The following is a 20,966-nucleotide window of genomic DNA, read 5'->3' on the forward strand; positions in this document are numbered from 1 at the left end:
AACAAGGACTGGAACAAGGACTGGAACAAGGACTGGAACAAGGACTGTTCCACATACCCCACGAAGAGACAGGCATAACTGGGGTCCATGCGGGTACCCATAGCCACTCCTCTGACCTGAAGGAAATGAAAAGAGTTAAAAGAGAAGTTGTTGAGGGTGAGCATGAGCTTGGCCAAGCAGAGGAGGGTGGTGGTAGGTGGAGACGGTTCAGGCCTTTGCTGCCAGAAGAAGCAGAGAGCCCTGAGACCATCCTGGTGGGGGATGGAACCACGTTGCTGAAGGAAGGGATTGATTTGAATGCATCATCTAAGAATTAGAATCAGATCTTTCAGATGTGCAGTAAATGAAAACAAATAATGTTTAATTTGAGACTGACATTTGAGATGAAACAAAAAAGTTAATAACTGGCTGGTTAAAATTTTCCCACTTCATACTGATGCAATGGAAATGCCTTAGTTCAAGGATGGCATGCTTAAGGCAAAAGCTTTTTAAGTGAAAAAATGGCTGGTACATTTTGAAAAAAACTTGTGTTGCTGACATATGCTTGTTTTCTTGCGTCATTTTAAACACAATCTTGTCTCGAAAATTAATGCATTTCTTGCTTTGGGTTTAATGCAGGGGTGACACTCTCTAATTCTGCTTCTTTGAGAGTCCAAATACCAATTGCATGAACCAAAATACAGAAGATAATGTTATCACATGACAACACCACCTAATAAGGGAGTTCGTCAGAAGTCCTGAAAACCGAAGATTAGCTCAAAAACCAAAGAAGTATAACGAGAAAATCTCCACAGCCTGGAGGGATGAGTTTAAATCACAGGTATTCTTTAAAACTCACCATGTACATCAAACTTTAAATGTTGAAGGTTACTGACACCCAATAAGATATTGGCTTGTCGCTGCAAAGCCTTTCCAAATGGGTGATTGCCTTCTGAGATCACATAGTAGAACAAACAGCCAGCAGAGAAAATATCCACTGCACATGTCTGAGGACAAACAAATAAATTATTGCATTGTAGATAATGAAGCAGATTCAATTCTTCTGTAATATCATGCCTGGAAAATTCAGAATCCTTTTCTGTTCAATTTCAGTAACCAGATGATCTTGTGAAGAGCTGGAAAGAGTTTGCTAATTAATACTGCAGTCCATTTCTCCATTTCTCTCAGATCTGTATGATTGGGCTACCTGCAATCGGTCCGGGGTGGGGAGGGGGCGATGGAGAGTTGAGCTGAAATACCTTCTTTTAAAAAAATAAATAATGGCACCTGCTGAAAATCTAAGATAAGAAACTGCTAGAAATACATAACAAACCAGACAGTTCTGCAGAAAGGAACAATGTATTCATTCAGAGATAGTAGGAACTGCAGATGCTGGAGAATCTGAGATAACAAGGTGTAGAGCTGGATGAACACAGCAGGCCAAGCAGCATCAGAGGAGCAGGAAAGCTGACGTTTCGGGCCTAGACCCTTCTTCAGAAATGGAGGGAGGAGGGTAACTTCTTCAGGGTAGGCTTCCTTAGAAGAGGCTTCGCAGTGTGCTTAAAATTGTTTCATAGATAGTAGGGACTGCAGGTGCTGGAGAATCTGAGATGACAAGGTGTAGAGCTGGATGAACACAGCAGGCCAAGCAAATTTTCTGAAGAAGGGTCTAGGCCCGAAACGTCAGCCTTCCTGCTCCTCTGATGCTGCTTGGCCTGCTGTGTTCATCCAGCTCTACATAATGTATTCATTTTTGAGTTTTAACTCTTTTCATAAATTAAAGCAATAACATTTTCTCACTGAGGAAACAGCAAATTTGCCGTATGTTTTTAACTTTCTTTCTGTTGTTCAGTGTCAAGAGGAAAGGCAATGTCATTACATTGGGTCACTCCCAGATCACGTACAACACACATTAGCTGCAGAATAAGTATCATCTCAACAGCACCATCTTCAGAAAACCGTGAGTCACTATATCTGTGCAGCACCTCTATTTCCCTCTTCGCCACTCTGAAACAAATTGCTATGTTGAATCAGCAGACTTGAGGCACTCTTGTTTAGCGCATCCACTGATGTTTTGATCAGGCATTGCCTGTGACTGTCCAACTTCTCAGCTGTACAGAAGGCAGCTTCACTGTAAAATCAGGAACAGTTCAGCAAATGCAGTTGCAGACACTGCAAATTACTTCAGCCCATTGTACAGCTGTTGAGTGAGAACGGGCTAGAAACTGCCCAGAATGGAAGGATACATTTGTCATTAAGTGACAGAGCCCCTTGCACTGGACCACATAGGCCTGGGTTCAAGTTCTACCTTCTTCAGAAGTATGTCTTCACACAGTGCTGGAACTGAGGTAGAATCTGCAGTGCTTAAATAAGTTATCCTGAATTTTCAGATACACCACACTTTTGTTATATTCTGTTGAAGTATTGAATATCTATAGAAACGCTGACCAAAGTTCAACAATCAAATCAATTTCCAGAGAGAGACAGAGACAGAATATTCTGGGGACATGGATTCAAAACCCACAAAGGCAAATGGTGAAATTGAATTCAATAAAGATCTGGAATAAAAAGTTCACCTAATAATAAAACCATTATCAATTGTCAGAAAAAAAAACTCTAGTTCACTAATGTCAGTCTGCCATCCTTAACTCATCTAGCAATGTGAGACTGCAGATCCACAGCGATGTACTGGGCTCTTTACTACTCTCTTGGGCAATTAGGGATTAGCAATATATGCCAGCCTAGCCAGCAAAGTGTGCATCCCATTAATAAATAAAAGAAACACAATCTCATTAACTAGCTTTAACATCAATGATCAATTAGCCATAGACAAATTCATGATAAATATCTTACTAGCACTTAAATACAACAAATGGAACATGTTCACCAATAGGTTGTTTAGATTCTATTTTTAAAAAGTTTCAATTCTTTGAGGAAAAACAGCAAGGTTGGTATCCTGAACAAAAATGGGCAGAATGTCCTTTTTGCCTCTGACCCAACCCAGTGATCTCCACTTGTAAAGCTGAGCAATGAGAACTGCATGAACTGTATAATCAGTAGCACAAGTGGAAATATAGTCATCACACCAAATTGATGACTGGCGATGTTCAAAAGATCTTAGTAGGTCAAATAATTTAAATGGCCTGATTTTGACAGTTTTTCCACAGGAGACACCAATTCAGACCTCTCATGTTCCTGTGCTCCAACGTAGTGAAAATCTCTCCAATTCTCTCCAGGCTCTGGGGAATTAACATTATTAGAGTAATTACTGCTGGCATTGTTAGCCCCAATCGTTAACTCACCGGATTTGCCTTGCAATCTTCATTCAATACCTCTGGGGCAATCCAACCTTCTGTGCCAGGCACCCCAGACCTGCGGCTGAAGCTGTGTCTGCCCACTGCTAGCTTCTTGCAAAGACCAAAGTCAGAGATCATGGCTTTCACTCTCCCATGGGCATTAGGCATTGAGATTAATATGTTGTGTGGTTTCAGGTCTCTGTGAACTAATCAGAGTTTTGGACTTTAGAAACAAATGACAACATAAAAGCCATATAAGAGACACTAAGATTCAGTGAAGCATTCCAGCCACACCATCCTTTCAAAAGATGATTGTAGAGTCAAGTTGTAAATAGATATTGCAATGTACTGTTACAGGACAGATAATTTAAAAATCACAACAAATCCCACTATGGTAGTTTGAGAATTTAAAATCCTGAAATGTAAAGAAAACTAGCATTTGCAAAAAATTATCATGAAGTAATCAGATTGTTATGAAAACATAATTGGTTAATTAATAACCAGTCAGGAAAGGAATGTGTCACCTTTGCCTGGTCTGGCGTACATGCAGGTCAAGAGAGTTGTGTCGAACTGGACTCTCAGTTACCCTATGAAGTCAGCCTTATCAAAATGCAACTGTGTGACAAATGCCAGTCTTGCCAGTGATACTCACATGAATAAAACTTTTAAATGCCACTTGGTACTAACATAATTGTAGTGACCTGTTTCAGAAGGAATCAGGAGTAGACTACATTGGATGGTCAGATTCCCTCCCGAAAGGCAGGGAGCCAATTGTTGCTTTTGCAGTTTTTGAACAACACAGTACTAACTGCTGAGTACAGTTAGATCACTTGTCACAGTGGCATGTGAACTCTTGACATTTGCCTGAGCTGCTGGCTCAAGCATAATTAAGACAACTGCACCCACTTAGAATTAACATCTTTAATGCCTAACACTGAATCTGCTGCCCGTTAACTTGTAGGAATGTTAGGCAAACACATCTGAATCAACAATTCAATAGTTCCTTCCATTACTGCATGGCCCAGGTTTCGCTCCAGCAGCAGACAAAAGCATCAATGCACAATAAGGTCAAAACATCTCACACCAGAAAGGCCCCATGTTTGATCCTCAGTCTGTGCTGCACCAGCTCATTTCAGCTTGAGTAGATAAGATTGGAATACTCGGAAGGTACCTGCTCCTGACTATGAGCAGTTACTAAACAGCTTCATGTGAAATAGAGCTGCAGTCCAACTAAGAGTAGCCATCTTTAGGAATGTGAGTAAATATCTTGAAGAAGGAAATAATATTTTTAAACCAATTAAAATATTGTTCACAATTTTTACAACAATTTTGTAATGTAGAAATCAAGGCACAGAACATGCAGAATAAAGAACTTCCAAGCATTAGGAAAAAGACTGAGGGTTGACCCACTAGAGGTCTTTAAAATAATGAGAGAGTTTGCTACAGTAGATACCAAAAAAAATGTTTTGCTTGTAGAGGAAATATAGAACTGAGCCACAAACATATGATGATATCCAATAAATATGACAGTGAGACCTCTGGGACCATATAGATTTTTTGACAGAGTTATGCAGCACGGAAACAGACCCTTCAGCCCAAATAAAACAGCAAGATCGTAAGGGATGCATGTGACTATATCACAAGGGCTGATTAAAATAGTGAGATATTGATTGGATGCTGCTGTGCATGTCAAGGTCATTTTAAATTGCTGAAGGGAGTTGCTACCTACCAATATTCAGTGAGTGTAGATACGCCAGGCCAGATGTGGTTTGTTGAAGTAGAGGAATAGGCTCCAGACCATGGCGGTCAAAGTCCTTTTGTTCAACATACTGAGAATGAGCAAAACAAACAAACAAACAAACAAAGTCATTTCTGACAATATTACAAGCAAAAAGGCACATGAAGCAAAATATTTAAAGAAAATCTTGGATTTGCAGAATTTTCTTTCACTAATGAAACTTCAGTGGGTCCAATAACCCAGCTTGCAATGTCATTCCCGCCTCCCCATTTCTTTGGCCGTCTTCTCCTTGCTGATGGCATTAGCATTGCTCACATTGTAGTTTGGCACACTGACCTCTACATCTACCGAGGCCAGGCGCCAGGTCTCTGACACCTCCTCCTACCACCCCCTTGATCATGACCCCACCCCCGACCACCAAAACATCATCTTCCAGACCATCCACAACCTCATTACTTCAGGTGACCTCCCACCCACAGCCTCCCACCTCATCGTTCCCCAACCCTGCACCACCTGTTTCTATCTCCTTCCCAAAATCCACAAACCTGACTGCCCTGGTCCACCCATCGTCTCCGTCTGCTCCTGCCCCACCGAACTTATCTCCACTTATCTCAACTCCATTTTCTCCCCCCTGTCCAGGAACTCCCCGCCTACGTCTGTGACACCACCCACGCCCTCCACCTCCTCCAAAACTTCCGATTCCCTGGTCCCCAACACTTCATCTTCACCATCGACATCCAGTCCCTATATACTTGCATTCCCCATGCAGATGGCCTAAAGGCCCTCCGCTTCTTCCTGTCCCGCAGGCCCGACCAGTCCCTCTCCATTGACACCCTTGTCAGCTTAGCTGAACTCGTCCTCACCCTTAACAACTTCTCCTTCAATTCCTCCCACTTCCTACAAAGGGGGTGGCCATGGGTACCCGCATGGGCCCAAGCTATGCCTGCCTCTTTGTAGGATAAGTGGAACAATCCCTCTTCCGAAGCTACACTGGCCCTATCCCCCACCTATTCCTCAGTTATATCGATGACTGTATCAGCGCTGTCTCGTGCTCCCACGAGGAGCTCGAACAGTTCATCCACTTCACTAACACTTTTCACCCCAACCTTAAGTCACCTGGACTATTTCCAATACCTTTCTCTCCTTCCTGGACCTCTCTGTTTCCATCTCTGGAAACCATCTGGAAACTGATATCCATTTCAAGCCTACCGACTCCCACAGCTACCTAGAATACACCTCCTCTCACCCACCTTTCTGCAAAAATGCCATCCCCTATTCCCAATTCCTTCGCCTCCTCTGCATCTGCCCCTGAGATGAGGCATTCTACTCCCAGACATCCCAGATGCCCTCGTTTTTCAAGGACCGCAACTTCGCCTCCAGAGTGGTCAAAAACGCCCTCGACTGCATGTCTTGCGTTTCCCGCAACTCATCCCTCACACCCCCTCCCCGCAATAACAACAAAAATAAAATCAAACTCGTCCTCACGTACCACCCCACCAACCTCCAGATCCAATGCATCAACCTCCGGCACTTCCGCCATCTGCAATCTGACCCCACCACCAAAGACATTTTCCCCTCCCCACCCTTACCTGCTTTCCGGAGGGACCACTCTCCCCATGACTTCCTTGTCCGCTCCACAGTCCCCACCAGCCCCACCACTTTTCCCTGCAACCGCAGGAAGTGCTACACCTGCCCCTACACCTCCCCCCTCACCCCCATCCCAGGCCCCAAAATAACCTTCCACATTAAACAGATGTTCACCTGCACATCTGCTAATGTGGTATACTGTATCCGCTGTTCCTGATGTGGCCTCCTCTACATCGGGGAAACTAAGCGGAGGCTTGGAGACCGCTTTGTGGAACACCTACACTCGGTTCGCTACAAACGACTGCACCTCCCAGACATGAACCACTTCAACTCCCCCTCCCACTCCTTGGACGACATGTCCATCCTGGGCCTCCTCCAGTGCCACAACGATGCCACCCGAAGGTTGCAGGAACAGCACCTCATATTTCGCTTGGGAACCCTGCAGCCCAATGGTATCAATGTGGATTTCACAAGTTTCAAAATCTCCCCTCCCCCTACCGCATCCCAAAACCAACCCAGCTCGTCCCCACCTCCCTAACCTGTCCGTCTTCCTTGGACTGACCAATCCCCACCCTACACTCACCTTTACTGGCTCCTTGACCTGTCCATCTCCTCTCCACCTATCTGCTCCTTTATTCATCTTCCATCCATCTCCCCCTCTCTATTTATTTCAGAATCCCCTTCCCCTCCCCCATTTCTGAAGAAGGGTCCATGCCCGAAACGTCAGTTTTCCTGCTCCTCTGATGCTGCTTGGCCTGCTGTGTTCATCCAGCTCCACACCTTGTTATCTCTGTAGTTTACCCCAGTATTTTTCTTAGCTACTCACTTTACTGTAAAATTGTTTTTCATCCTGTTTGAAGACAGACAAATGATTGTGGCAGGTGGCCTTAAACGACTGAATCTTTCACGCGGTGCCTCCCGAGTTGTGAAAGAATGCAAGTGTGGAACGGACTTTGCAGTTCCAATCACTCACTGGTTAGATGCCACCTTTCAAACTCATTCCCAATAAATTTCGTCCACAGCTGCTAACAGTAACAAGTATCAAGGAATTTGGAGAGATCTCACCTCCTGCAGAGTAGCTGCACAGAGCTCAGTGGCTATGTACTGGAACTGACGGTCCTTCTCTGTGCAGAAGTAACGGATTACATTTGGATGTTCGTCAGATTCACGGAGCAATTGAACCTCACGGTCTGCAAAGCTAAAGCATTCCGGCAAAATCCTTTTCACTGCAACATATCGATCATCAAATCTGCCCCTTGAAAAGGCAAGTTAGCAAAGTTAGTTATCGACAGGCAGAGCTTAAAATGGAATAAGCTTCAAAGTCAGATAAGAGGAAAGAAAGCTGGTGTTGCTACTCTATACATCAGGAGACAAAATGAAATCTTTGTCCTTAAGCCATCATTGTTTATATATTGAGAATGAATCAAACTTACTTGAACACAATTGTTCCTTCAGCACCATGTCCCAGCACGTCTTTTGTATGAAACAAAATCTTTCCAACTCTCACTATGTCAGAATCATCATCTGAGGAACAAAGGAAATAATATGAAGCTAAATCAAAAATACCGCAGATGTACCAAATGTGAAAAAAAAACTTGCTGGAAAAACTTAGTAAGATGGACAGCATCTGTGGAGAGAGAAACAGAATTAACATCTGTTGCATTGCTAACGTCGCTTCAGTTTCTCTCTCAACAGATAATGCCAAACTGGTTGCGCTCCTCCAGCACTTCCTGCTTTCTGTTAATCAGATAAAGTTGTCATAGAGCCATATAGCATGAAAACACACCCTTCAGTCCAACCAGTCCATGCCTACAATGTTCCCAAACTGAACTAGTCCCACATGCCTGTGTTTGGCACATATCCCTCCAAAGCTTTCCCATTCATTAACTTATCCAAATGTCTTTTTGTAACTGTTCCTCCAGCAGTTCATTCCACTCACAAACCACTCTTATAAAAAAAAAAGTTGCCCCCACATCCTTTTTAAAATGTTCTCCTCTCACTGGAAAAATATGCTCCCTAGTTTTGAACTTCCCCACCCTGGGGAAAAGACCTTTGCTATTCACCTTATCTACGCCCCTCATGATTTTATGAGCCTCTATAAAGGTCACCCCTCAACCTCCTACGGTCCAGTGAAAAAAGCGCCAGGCTACCCAGCTTCTCCTTATAGCTCAAACTCCCCCATTCCAGGCAACATCCTGGTAAATCTTTTTTGAACCCTCTCCCACTTAATAACATCCTTCCTGTAGCTGGGCAACAAGAACTGCACACTACTCCAAAAATAGCCTCAAAGTCCTGTACAAACTCAACATGACGTTCCAACACCAACACTTAAAGGGCTGAGCAATGAAGGCAAGTGTGCTAAATGCCTTCTTAACCACCCTGTCTACCTGTGCATCTTTTTGAATGATTTTTTAAATGCCATGTTAACTTCATAATTACGGCTAGGTGCCATGAAATCATCCCTACTTTGGAACAAGATGCAAGATAGTGACTGGATTTCTCTGAATGATGAAAGATCGTTAACAATGGAATTTGAGGAGACATGAGAGACCAACATTTTTCCCTGCACTGCTTCAAGTTTATCTTTTCTGACCACTAGTGAGGTTCTAATGGGCTGACTACTTAGTTATGATGCTGCTGACATTAGGTGTGATCAACGTATGTCCCAAAAATCCTGAGGAACACTGAATTGTGCACTTGAAATTAAGAAAAGCTCCAATCAGCTATTTGCTGCTTTATGTCTGCAAATTACCAGTTTCCTGGCCATTCTCTATTGATCCAGAAAAGAAGGTCTGAACTATAGTTTTCTGCAAACAAAACACTGCAGAATATGCATGAGACAGGTCAAGCTCGATGATGCTACTTTAATGATCACTAACAGCAAAACAGGACAGCCCTCCTCGACTTTTATCCCTTTCACCTCTCAGCCTGGCATAGTTGCCTTCCCACCTCATCCAGCCAAGCTTTACCTCCATCCTCTTGTTCTGTGGCCGAACTGCCAAATTCCGAGATGGAATGATTGGAATACAGTGAATGGTTCGACACTCGTGGAGATGCATTTGGCGTGTTGGTGCTTGAACTCTCTGTTCGCAATCTGGATGTCTCCAGGAAGTCCGATTCTGGAGCCAGAAGAGGGGGGCGGAAAATAAGCTGCCGTTTCTGCATTAGTTCCAGCCTTTCCTCCAAGTGCTTCTGAAACTGTTGGTGTTGTAACTGTTGCTGCTGTTGTACTGTCTAAAAAATACGTATTTTGGTAATTTTTTTGCAGCAATTGCATTGCACATGAATTTTTTTTTAAAATAATCTTTAGCTAAATGCGCACTAGTTCAGTAAATTCTAACCAGTGAACCTTGCCCTGACTTACTTGTATGGCCTATGTTGTAATAGTTTCTCCTTTTTCACATCCAGATGCTTAACTTTACATTACACAGAATTACATGATGTAGCAACAGATCAGTCAGAGTTTACCCTCTACAGCAACCCCCAGCTGCTTCATTGCTATTCACCCTAGTAAATGTATCCACCAACTCCTTCTCCATCAATGGTTTATTTAGATTCTTCTAAAATGGATTCTTGCCTTTCCCTCAATCAATCCTCCACCTGGAGCTACTCGGATTTGATTGTTTTTCTTTTTAAAGGATTCATACCAGATTTTTGATTTCCATGTTAAGTTTTATAACCAGAGGTGATTCAAAAGTAATGTTACAGCTACATTCACATAAGCTGCAGCAATGGCTTAATGGTATTATCATTGGACTGTTAATTCAGAGACCCAGATAACATTCTGGTGATACGGGTTCGAATCCCGCCACGACAGATGGTGGAATTTGAATTCAATAAAATATCTGGAATTAAAAGTCTCGTGATGACCGTGAATCCATTGTCGATTGTCAGGAAAAACCCATCTGGTTCACTAATGTCGATTAGGGAAGGAAACTGCCATCTTTAGCCTGTCTGGTCTACATGTGACTCCAGACCCACAGCAATGTGGTTGACTCTTAACTGCCCTCTGGGCAATTAGGGATGGGCAATAAATGCTGCCTAGCCAACGATGCCCTCATCCCAAGAATGAATTTTTGAAAAGTTTTGTTTTTGCTTTTATGACGATGGCAAGATCTGATCTAGAGTAAAATAAATGGTTTCATGGAATTAAACTTTGATGGTTTTTAAATTTAAAAACATTAAGGATCTGGAGTGTGAAAAGATTATTTTGTTTCTTCCCCTTTCATCATCCATTGATAACTTTTTTTTTCCTTTATTCATTCATGGATGAGGGTGTCGCTGGCTGAGCAGCATTTATTGTCCATCCCTAATCGCCCAGAGGGCAGTTAAGAGTCAATCCCATTGCTGTGGGTCTGGAATCACATGTAGGCCAGACCAGGTAAGGATGACAGTTTCCTTCCCTAAAAGGACATTAGTGAAACAGATGGGTTTTTCCTGACAATCGACAATGGATTCATGGTCATCATTAGACTCTTAATTCCAGATATTTACTGAATTGAAATTCCATCATCTACTGTGGTGGGATTTGAACCCAGGTCCCCAGAACATTACCTGGGTCTATGGATTAACTGTCCAGTGATAACACCACTTGGCCATCACCTCCCCCTATCTCCCATCACTCCTCCTAACTCATTTAACACCAGTGCCTTCCTTGGCCCCCAGCAAGAATAAGTGACAATCATTTTGATAAATTCTTAAAATGCTTTGAACAGATCATATATAAGTTTCACATGTTCCATCAGAGCAGCTTCAATATCTATATATGGACTTTGCTTCATTTATGAGAACTGTTCCCAAGAGAAAGGTTCAGAGTCAAAAAAAGGAAATGGAGAAATATTTTGAAATTTAACATTAGAAACTGCCCGATTAGTTCTGAAGAAGTCACATTGGATTTGAATGTTAACGTGGTTTCTCTCTTCAGACCAGCTAGATCTGCTGAGTTACTCCAGCATTTTGACTTTGTTTCAAACTGCCCATGTGCTCATTTTCTTTCCTATTTATTATTGATCAGTGTGGGGCAGCCTTATATACAATTTCTAATACAGGAAGAACATGTCAAGTTGGACTCACAAAGAAGTCCCATGTCTCAGATTATTTACTGCCACCAACTTCCTTTGGTGTGGAGATTTCTTTCCAGTGATTCGTTCATCAACTGGTAAAACTGCTAGGTGGGCACTGTGGAATTTGCCAAAATGCTCAGGAGCATTCGTACACAAACACTGATCTGGGATACCTTAACAGAAGACAAAATAGGCACAGGCATAGGCCATTAGTCCCTTTGAACGCATTCCAACACTCAATCTCCAATCTCCTGCCCCCTAAGCATTCTCAACTTTACCCATCTTACCAGGGAAATGCAAAATGAGAAAGATTCCCGCTCAGGAATGAGAAGAAAGAAAAAAAATCAGGACCCAGTGCCAAGTACAGAGGGTGAGAGTGAGAAGTGACAGGAGGATGATTCTCAGCTCACTCACAACAACTATGGAGAGCATCACGGACGATCCAGTGACAAGCTGATTGGAAACATATTTCCGTGGATAAAACGGTGGGTGAAAAATGGAAGAATTTCAAAAGCAAGCTGAATAGGGAGACATTTAGCTACATACCCATGAGAATTAAATACTGGGTATCCAAAGCTACAGTCCCCTCAATGACTAAGGACACTGTTGAGAAAATATGGAAGAAAAGGGAGGTACATGATGCACAGCGGAATAATAATAGCAACAGAGAATCAGGTAGAGTATGTCCAATGCACGAAAGAAGCCAAGACTAGTAGGATGCCTAAGAGGAGGATTAAGGAAAGGATGGCAGGCTGCACGTAAACAAACAGTAAGATGTTCTTCAAGCATATTAAAAGATTAGTGAAGGATAGAATGAGGCGTAAGGAACAAGCAGGGTAAACTGCTCACTGAAACAGAGGCACTAAATGAGTACTTTGCTTCTGTATTTACCAAATTAGAAAATGGTGACAATGGCCCAATTGAAAATGTGGGTGCTGGGCAACTGAGTAGTGTAGTGCTGGATAAGAAGAAGTGCTAAAAATGCTGGATGCATTCCAGGTAGAGAAAATCACCAGACCCAGATGGGATGCATCCTAGATCGCTGAGACAGGTAACCCAGGAAACTACCGACCTGTCAACTTGACCAGAAATAGTGGGAAAACTGATGGGGGCCAAAATACATGATAACATATACATGCACTTACAGAAAAATAAGTTAATATTAGACTGTCAACACGGCTTTGTCAAAAGTGGGTCATGTCTGGCAAATTTAACTGAGTTCTTTGACAAGGTGACACAGGCAGTGGATGAGAGTAGTGCTGTGGATGTAGTATATTTGGACGTTCGGAAAGTATTTGATAAGATGCCACATGGCAGGTTGCTTAGAAAATTAGAAACGTTTTGGATTGATGGGCCCTTAGCAGCATGGATTAGAAGTTTGTTAAAAAGTTAAGAAACAGGGATAGGTATGGATGGGCATTTCTCAGACAGGATACAAGTTGAAAGTAGTGTTCCCCGGAGATTGGTGCAGGATCCTTGCTTTTTCTGATTTACGTAAACGATTTGGAGAGGATGTTGAGGGCAAAATCTCTAAATTTGCCAAGCCAGGAAGAACACTGAATTGTGAGGATGACGCTGAGCGACTTCAGAAGGACACTGACAGTTGGCCAAATGGGCAAACAACTGGCTGAGAAATGCATTTCAATGCAGAGAAATGTGAGCTATTGCAGTCTCGCAGAAGAAACATAGACAGACAATACAGGCTCAATGGTACAACTTTGGGGGGAGTACAGGAGCAGAGGGACCTTGGGGCTCATATGTCTAATTCTCTGAAGGTGGTCAGGCAAATGGAAATAGATAAAGGTAGTTTATAGGATCTTTAGGTTTATAAACGGGCATAGACTATAAAAGCAAGGAAATGTTGCTGCACCTCTACAAATCACTGGTCAGACCACATTTGCAGTATTATGTTCAGTTCCGGGCACCTTGGGAAGTATGTTAAAGCCCTGGAGAGTGTGCAAAGGAGATTTACTAGAATGCTACCAAGAACTAAGGATTTTAGATAAATGGAAAAATTAGAGAAACTGGGCTTATTCTCCTTGATGCAGAAAAGATTAACAGGTGACCTTATTGAGGTGTTCAAAATAATTAACAATTTTGACAACATAAAGGAGGATATTCTATTTCCACTGGTCAGAATGTCAGTAACTAGTAACTTCAAGACTGTCAGTGAGAGCACTAGGAGTAAGATGAGCAGAAACTTCTTTATTTGGGATTTGGAATATAGTGCTTGGGGGAATGGTGGAGGCAGATTCCGCAGGAGAATTTGATAGAGACCTGAAAATATCTTTGAAAGCGATAAATTTAGAGGGTTACAGATACAAGGCTGGAGAATGGGACTAGCTGGTTAAATCTTTTAGGAATCGGTAAAGATACAATGAGTCAATTGGTCTCCTCCTGTACTGAAAAATTCTATGATTCCGTAATAGTATGTTCCAGGATAGCTGTGGAGAGAGAGTAATGCACCAGTCTGACCTGATGCAAAGAAAGAGGAATTCCTTGTGCTAATACCAGCTTCTGATGACTGACACAAAAGCAAGGGTGGGCACGGCACATTCAGGGATCAAACAGATGCCCATGTGGGAGCTGAAAACTTTAAACTGCTCCAAACAGGTTTGTTTGCATTGTTTTCATATAAATAAAGAAACTGCACAAAGCAGAATGTTGCCCATATGTTTTACAATTAAAAACAAATGTGACTCATTGAAACAGTGAGCAAGTGGGAATAAATTTCATAATCAATCCACCCCTTGAGCCTGTCAACTGCAGGAGAAGTAAATGTGTTAGAAACTAAAACACTGCAAATCCTGAAAATCTGAAACAAAACTAAGAAAAAAGTCTGCTGAAAACGCTCAACAGGTAAGACAGTGTCTGTAGACCGAAACAGTTCACGCCTCAGGCTGAGCTAACCTTTCATCAGAACTGCTGAGCAATGTTGCTGCTAACGGATAACACTGCAACAGAGTGAATCTCATCAGGAAAATATATCAGCAGGAGACGCTTTAGCGATGAAGTTACCTGAATAAATAGGCCAATGATTTAACAAATAAACAGACTGTCTGGTGCATACTGAATCATACCAAGCATCAAGGAGGCAATCAATTCCTGCTCTGCATCGATTCGGTTGATGCAGCAGTGTGTTACATTTGGGCTCCAGGCTAAAAGGAATCTGCCAGGGTATTTACTCCAAATCATTACAAGGAGAACACCCCAAAAATCTTGGATCAGGCTCAACGATGTTGCAGACGATCAACTAGCTTCAAGACACACAAGACCCAGACGTGCATGCTGAAGCAGCCCTTGGCCAAGAGCTCCCCAATGAACAACCAGCAGTGGAATTAGACACAGCAAACAACAGCCTGCAACAGCTGAGACTGTGAACTCTAGAATTCCCTCTCAAAACCTTTGCACTACTATTTCTTTAAAATACTCTAAAACCTCTGAGCAACATTTAGCCTTGTACCCTAATTTTTTTTATTGCTCAATGTCAAATTTGGTTTGACAATTGCCCGAGATACCCTGGGATGCTGTAACATACTTGCAGCACTGCCACTGCTCGGTGAACAGACCAGAAAACAGTGAGGAAGAATATGTTAAGACAATAAAGAGATTGCATTAAGTACCAATGAGAGCAGATGACTAAAGGATGTTGCCTTCACCATACACATCTGATCCCAACCTACTCCCCCATGTAATCTGCCATCATTCATGTTCACTTAATACTTTGGTGGACATTACCTTAGGATAGGTGATGACAAAGGCCACCCATCCTGCCAGTAGAAAGGTGCTGAAGACAATTGTGGCCATATCTTTCAACACAGAATCCACAGGAGCTTCGAGCTTGGGTTGCGATTTGCTATATTTTTCTTTAAGGTCGTTCAGAATATCGAAATCTTCTGCAACTTCATCAATGTTTGGGAAATGCTGAAAGAATTTTTTTTTTTTTTTTAAAAAAGAGATTATTGTACAAAATGCAACAGAAAGAGACATTTTCAGAAATTCAAACACATCCAAAATTGCTTAGTCTGGAATCTTAACACAGGCCAGTGATAGAAACTTGCTGGTATTGTCAAATGAGGTCACAGACAGAGGTTTCCCTCTTTGCCCAAAGGAAGGCAAAGCTGATACAGAATTAATCAGATGCAATGAGGTTGGTTCTGGTCCAACCTGGCATAGCAGAGTGGCTGAACTGGGGCTCTGTCACTAGCAAGGCTGGGGGGAAAAGGCTGAAAACTATTCCCAGAAAAATATTTCTGAAGGGTCTAGGCCCGAAATGTCAGCTTTCCTGCTCCTCTGATGCTGCTTGGCCTGCTGTGTTCATCCAGCTCTGCACCTTGTTATCCCAGAAAATAAGCAAGATTCCTGTTCCTAATGTTTATTCCACATTTCCCCTGGTGCACTGATATCCAATGAGTAAGAAGAATTCACACAGATGGTCAGTCTCCTGTTGTGGGCAAGATACAGTGGCAATAACCTTTCAGTTGAAACCCTAAAACCATAAGACATAGGAGTAGAATTAGGCCATTCAGCCCACCAAATTTGCTCCACCATTCAATCACGGCTGATATGTTTCTCGATCCCATTCTCCTGCCTTCTCCCCATAACCCTTGATCCCCTTACGATCAAGAACCTATCTCTGTCTTAAAAACTGAAGACAACAAATGCTGGAGATCACAGCGGGTCAGCCAGCATCCACGAAGACAGAGCAAGCTAACAGACTCGAAACATTAGCCTGTCAGTTAATCAATTCTCTATCCATTCCAGTACCTTGCCCCTAACACGACAGGTTCTTATTTAGCAGCCTCCTACGCAGCACCTTATAAAAGCCCTTCTCGAAATCCTAACAGATCATGCACTGGCTCTCCTTTGTCTAACTTGCTCATTACCTCCTCAAAGAATCCTAACAGATTTGTCAGGCATGACCTGCCCTTATCGAAGGTATGCTGACTCAACCTATTTTACCAAGCACTTTCCAGTATGCTGCAATCTCATCCTTAATATGAACTCTAAAATCTTACCAATGACTGATGTCAGGCCACCCAGCCTATAATTTTCCATCTTTTGCCTCCTTCTCTTCTTAATAGGGTGTTACATTAGCCATTTTCCAATTCTCTGGGACTTTCTCTGTCTCCATTCCTGAAAGATCACCACCAGTGCCTCCACAATTTCCTCAGCTATCTCCTTCAGAACCTTGGGGTGTAGTCAATCTGGTCCATGTCATTTATCCACCTTCACAACTTTCAGTTTCCCTAGCACCTTCTCCTCAGCGATGGCCACTACACTCACCTCTTCCCCCGACTCTCGAAGCTCTGGTACGCTGCTGGTGTCTTCCACTGTGAAAACAGATGCAAAGTGCCTATTCAGTTCCTCTGCTATTTCTTTGATCCAGAGCACTACTTCTCCAGTGTCATTTTCCAGTGGTCCAATGTCCACTCGTGCCTCTCTTTCGCCTTTCAGATATCCAAAAATACTCTTGCAATTTTCTTTTATATTACTAGTCACTTACTCTTGTAGTGCTTTTTTAGTTATCCTCTGCTGGTTTTTAAAAGGCTTTCCAATCCTCTGGCTTCCCACTCATCTTCACCACATTGTATGCTTTCTCTTTTGCTTTTATTCTGTTCCTGACTTTCCCTATCATCCCTGGTTGCCTCATCCTTCCCTTAGTTTGGTTTGTTTCCCTGGGGATAAATTTTTGCTGTGTCACCCAAACTACCATTAGAAACTCCTGCCATTGCTACTCCACCGTCTTTCCTGCTAGACTCCCCTTCCAATCAACTCTGGCTCCACCCCCTCCAACTGCAGGGTGAATTCAATCATATTACAGTCACTGGCCCCAAGGGGTTTCTTCACTTTAAGCTCCCTAATCAATTCTGCCTCATTACACATCACCAATCCAGAATTGACTGTTCCTTAGTGGGCTTTACTACATGCTACTCCAAAAAATATCTTGTAGAGATTTCACAACTTCCTTTTTTCAGGATCTGCTACCAGCCCGATTTTCCCAGTTGACTTGCATATTGAAATCCCCCATGATTACTGGGCCTTTCCTACATGCATTTTCTATCTTCTGATTTATTTCCTGCTCCACATCCTTAACACTGATAAGAAGCCTGCACATAACTGCCATCAGGGTTTTCTTTCTCCACCTTTGAAGTTCTTCAACTCTACCCACACAGATTCAACACCTTCTGAGTCTATATCACTTCTTGCCATCGATTTAATTTCATTTCTTACTAACAAGGCAATCATGATGCTCTGCCCATCTGCCATTCTTTCAATAGGACATGTCTCCTTGGATATTTAGTTCCCAGCCCTGATCGCCTTGCAGCCACGTCTCTGCAGCAACATTGTACCCGCCAATTTCAATCGGCTCTACAAGCTCATTTACCTTATTTCATAAACTGCGTGTATTTAAGTATCACACTCTCAATCCTCCAGCGACTGCCCCTCTTCTTATAGTTGTCCCTTTATCTGCCATGTCCGAGGTTAAATTCCTGAGCCTGTGTGTTCTCGGAGGTAGCTGGAACCCCTAGAACTATAGCTCACTCCCAAATCTTATTCAGCTTAAGATCCATTGGACTTGGGTATACGTTACCTATAACATACGTATCAATTTCCATACAGATTGTTCTTGTTTTACATGTCCTAATGTTGATTTCTTTGAACATTGTGTTATCTTTAGAGCCTGTTTCCTTCAAGTGACATAATCATTTCCAGTTTAACATCATTGCACGTGTATTGTGTGTCAACACGTGGCATTCAACCTCCGGATTCAATGCATCATTCTCCGCCACTTCCACCACCTGCAATCTAACCCCACTACCAAGGATATATTTCCCTCCCCACCCTTATCTGTCTTCCGGAGGGACTGCTCTCTCCATGACTCCCTCATCCACTCCACACTCCCCACTAGCCCCACTAGACCCACCACCCCCGGCACCTTTCCCTGCAACTGCAGGAGGTGCTACACCTGCCCCTACACCTCCCCCTCACCTCCATCTCAGGCCCCAAAATAACCTTCCACATTAAACAGATGCTCACCTGCACATCCGCTAATGTGGTATATTGTATCAGCTGTTCCCAATGTGGCCTCCTCTACATCAGGAAAAGTAAGCGGAGGCTTGGAGACCGCTTTGTGAAGCATCTATGCTCAGTTCGTGACAAATGACAACACCTCCCAGTCACAAACCACTTCAACTCCCCCTCCCACTCCTTGGACGACATGTCCATCCTGGGCCTCCTCCAGTGTCACAACGATGCCACCCGAAAACTGGAGGAACTGCACCTCATATTCTGCCTGGGAACCCTGAAGCCCAATGGTCTCAATGTGGACTTTACAAGCTTCAAAACCTCCCCACCCGTGACCTCATCCCAAGACCAGCACCCCCTCTCGTCCCCGCCTCCTTGACCTGTCCGTCTTTTCTCTCACCTATCCGCTCCTCCCACCTCACTGACCAACCCCCACTCCTACTTTCTACCTACACTCACCTCACCTCTACTAGCCTCATCCCCACCTCCTTGACCTGTCTGTCTTCCCTCCCAGCTACCCGCCCCTCCCTCCTCACTGACCAACCCCCATCCCAACTCCCTACCTACACTCAGCTTTACTGGCTTCATCCCCGCCTCCTTGACCTGTCCGTCTTCTGTCCACCTATCTGCTCCACTATCCACCTTCTATCATCGCCTCCCCCTCTCTCTGTTTGTTTCAGAGCCCCGTTCCCCTCCCCCATTTCTGAAGAAGGGTCCAGACCCGAAACGTCAGCTTTCCTGCTCTTCTGATGCTGCTTGGCCTGCTGTGTTCATCCAGCTCTACACCTTGTTATCTCAGATTCTCCAGCATCGGCAGTTCCTACCATCTCGGAATCTGGTTTTAACACTGATTCCTATGGGACCCTATGATTCACTTCAAAGTTATTTACTTAATGCCATGATTTTCAAGAACAGGCTCACACTTTCGTGAGGACTATTTGCACTCTTTTTAGGTAAGGATATTGAGAGATATTGCATAAAAGCAGGAGTTCAGGTTTAGATCAGCCACGATCCAAATGAATGGTGGAGCAGGTTTGAGAGACTGTATTGCTTCCTCTGCTTTCCATGTTGCACATTTTAAAAACACATCTGCTTTCAGATCACATAAACACAGTTTACAAGTCACACAGTGTGTAAAGTGAGAGAAAAACAATGGAGATATACGTACATCTTCAAATATTTCATTCTGTGGTCTAGTGGCAATTACATCATCTGGAATTTTCTGCACATTCTCAGGAAAATCATTAAGGATCTTGGTTTGGGCTGCTAGTGGCATTTCATGGTGTCCTGAAAATAATAAATCCACAGCTCAGCACATCCAAATTAGCAAATGACAGACATCAGGTTGCAACATCAAGGAAGTTGCTCAGTCCTAAAGTAAGCAAAGAAGTTTGCAGATGACACAAAAGCTGACTGTGTGGCTGATAATGAGGAAGTGAACTAGTTAGAAAACCAGCAAATGAAATTCAGCTCAAAGAAGTGAGAGATGATGTGTTTGGAGAGTTCAAACAAGGCAGAGGAATACACAATAAATGGGACCAGACTGAGAGCTGTAGAGGAAGTTAAGGATCATGGAGCACACATTCATAGATCCCTGAAGGTAGAAGGACAAGCTGATAGAGTGGTTAAGGCAGCATATAGAATATTTCCTTTATTAACCAAAGTACAGAATATAAGAGCAGGGAGCTACGTATAATGTTAGTTAATGCCAAAGCTTGAATATTGCATACAGTTCTGGTCATCTTAGTGCAGACAGGATGTAATTGCACTAGAGGGAGAATAAAGGAGATTTAAGAAGATGTTGCTAAGTCAGGAGAATTTGTAGCTAGGAGGAAAGATTAAATAGGCTGAAAGGGTCCAGACCCGAAACGTCAGCTTTCCTGCTCCTCTGATGCTGCTTGGCCTGCTGTGTTCATCCAGCTCTACACGTTGCTGGAGAATCTGAGATAACATCAGCAGTTCCTACTATCTTTAAATAGGCTGGGGCTGTTTTCCTTGGAACAGACGAGACTAATGGGGAGATTTGTTAAGGTGTAAGAAGTGGAGAGGGGCCTGGGTATTTTGGATGGGAAGGACCTATCTGCCCTGCCGCAGAAGTCAGTGACCAAGCCGAATCGATTTCAAGTTATTAGAGGAAGGATGTTTCACCCTGAGGATAGTACAGCATAGAACAGACATTGAGGTATCTAGGTCTGTACCTGGAGACCCTTAATCTGTATCTGGATACTGATCAAGTGCTGGGAACAGGATTAGATTGGTTGCTTCTTTCTCAGC

General features: G+C 43.2%; 1 protein-coding gene across 4 annotated transcripts in view; it reads right to left on the bottom strand.

Annotated features, from left to right (window-relative positions):
• Nucleotides 1–20,966, bottom strand: part of LOC109929525 (serine/threonine-protein kinase/endoribonuclease IRE1) — a 111,900-nt gene that overhangs the window by 40,283 nt on the left and 50,651 nt on the right. For 3 of the 4 annotated variants that reach the window (XR_007264557.1, XM_048610796.1, XM_020529192.2), the window contains exons 11-18: nucleotides 19,861–19,979; nucleotides 15,402–15,587; nucleotides 9,570–9,834; nucleotides 8,034–8,124; nucleotides 7,666–7,855; nucleotides 5,005–5,104; nucleotides 3,282–3,481; nucleotides 839–986 (exon numbers count right to left, since the gene is read on the bottom strand). Coding sequence is in view for 3 of the 4 variants with exons in the window: in XM_048610796.1 (XP_048466753.1) it covers nucleotides 839–986; nucleotides 3,282–3,481; nucleotides 5,005–5,104; nucleotides 7,666–7,855; nucleotides 8,034–8,124; nucleotides 9,570–9,834; nucleotides 15,402–15,587; nucleotides 19,861–19,979 (1,299 nt within the window). In the remaining variant the exon portion in view is untranslated. The remainder of the gene's footprint in view (nucleotides 1–838; nucleotides 987–3,281; nucleotides 3,482–5,004; nucleotides 5,105–7,665; nucleotides 7,856–8,033; nucleotides 8,125–9,569; nucleotides 9,835–15,401; nucleotides 15,588–19,860; nucleotides 19,980–20,966) is intronic. The other variant, XM_048610797.1, reaches the window with a different exon arrangement.

Source organism: Rhincodon typus, chromosome 23, assembly GCF_021869965.1.
Source record: "Rhincodon typus isolate 14 chromosome 23, sRhiTyp1.1, whole genome shotgun sequence".
Classification (NCBI taxonomy): domain Eukaryota; kingdom Metazoa; phylum Chordata; class Chondrichthyes; order Orectolobiformes; family Rhincodontidae; genus Rhincodon; species Rhincodon typus.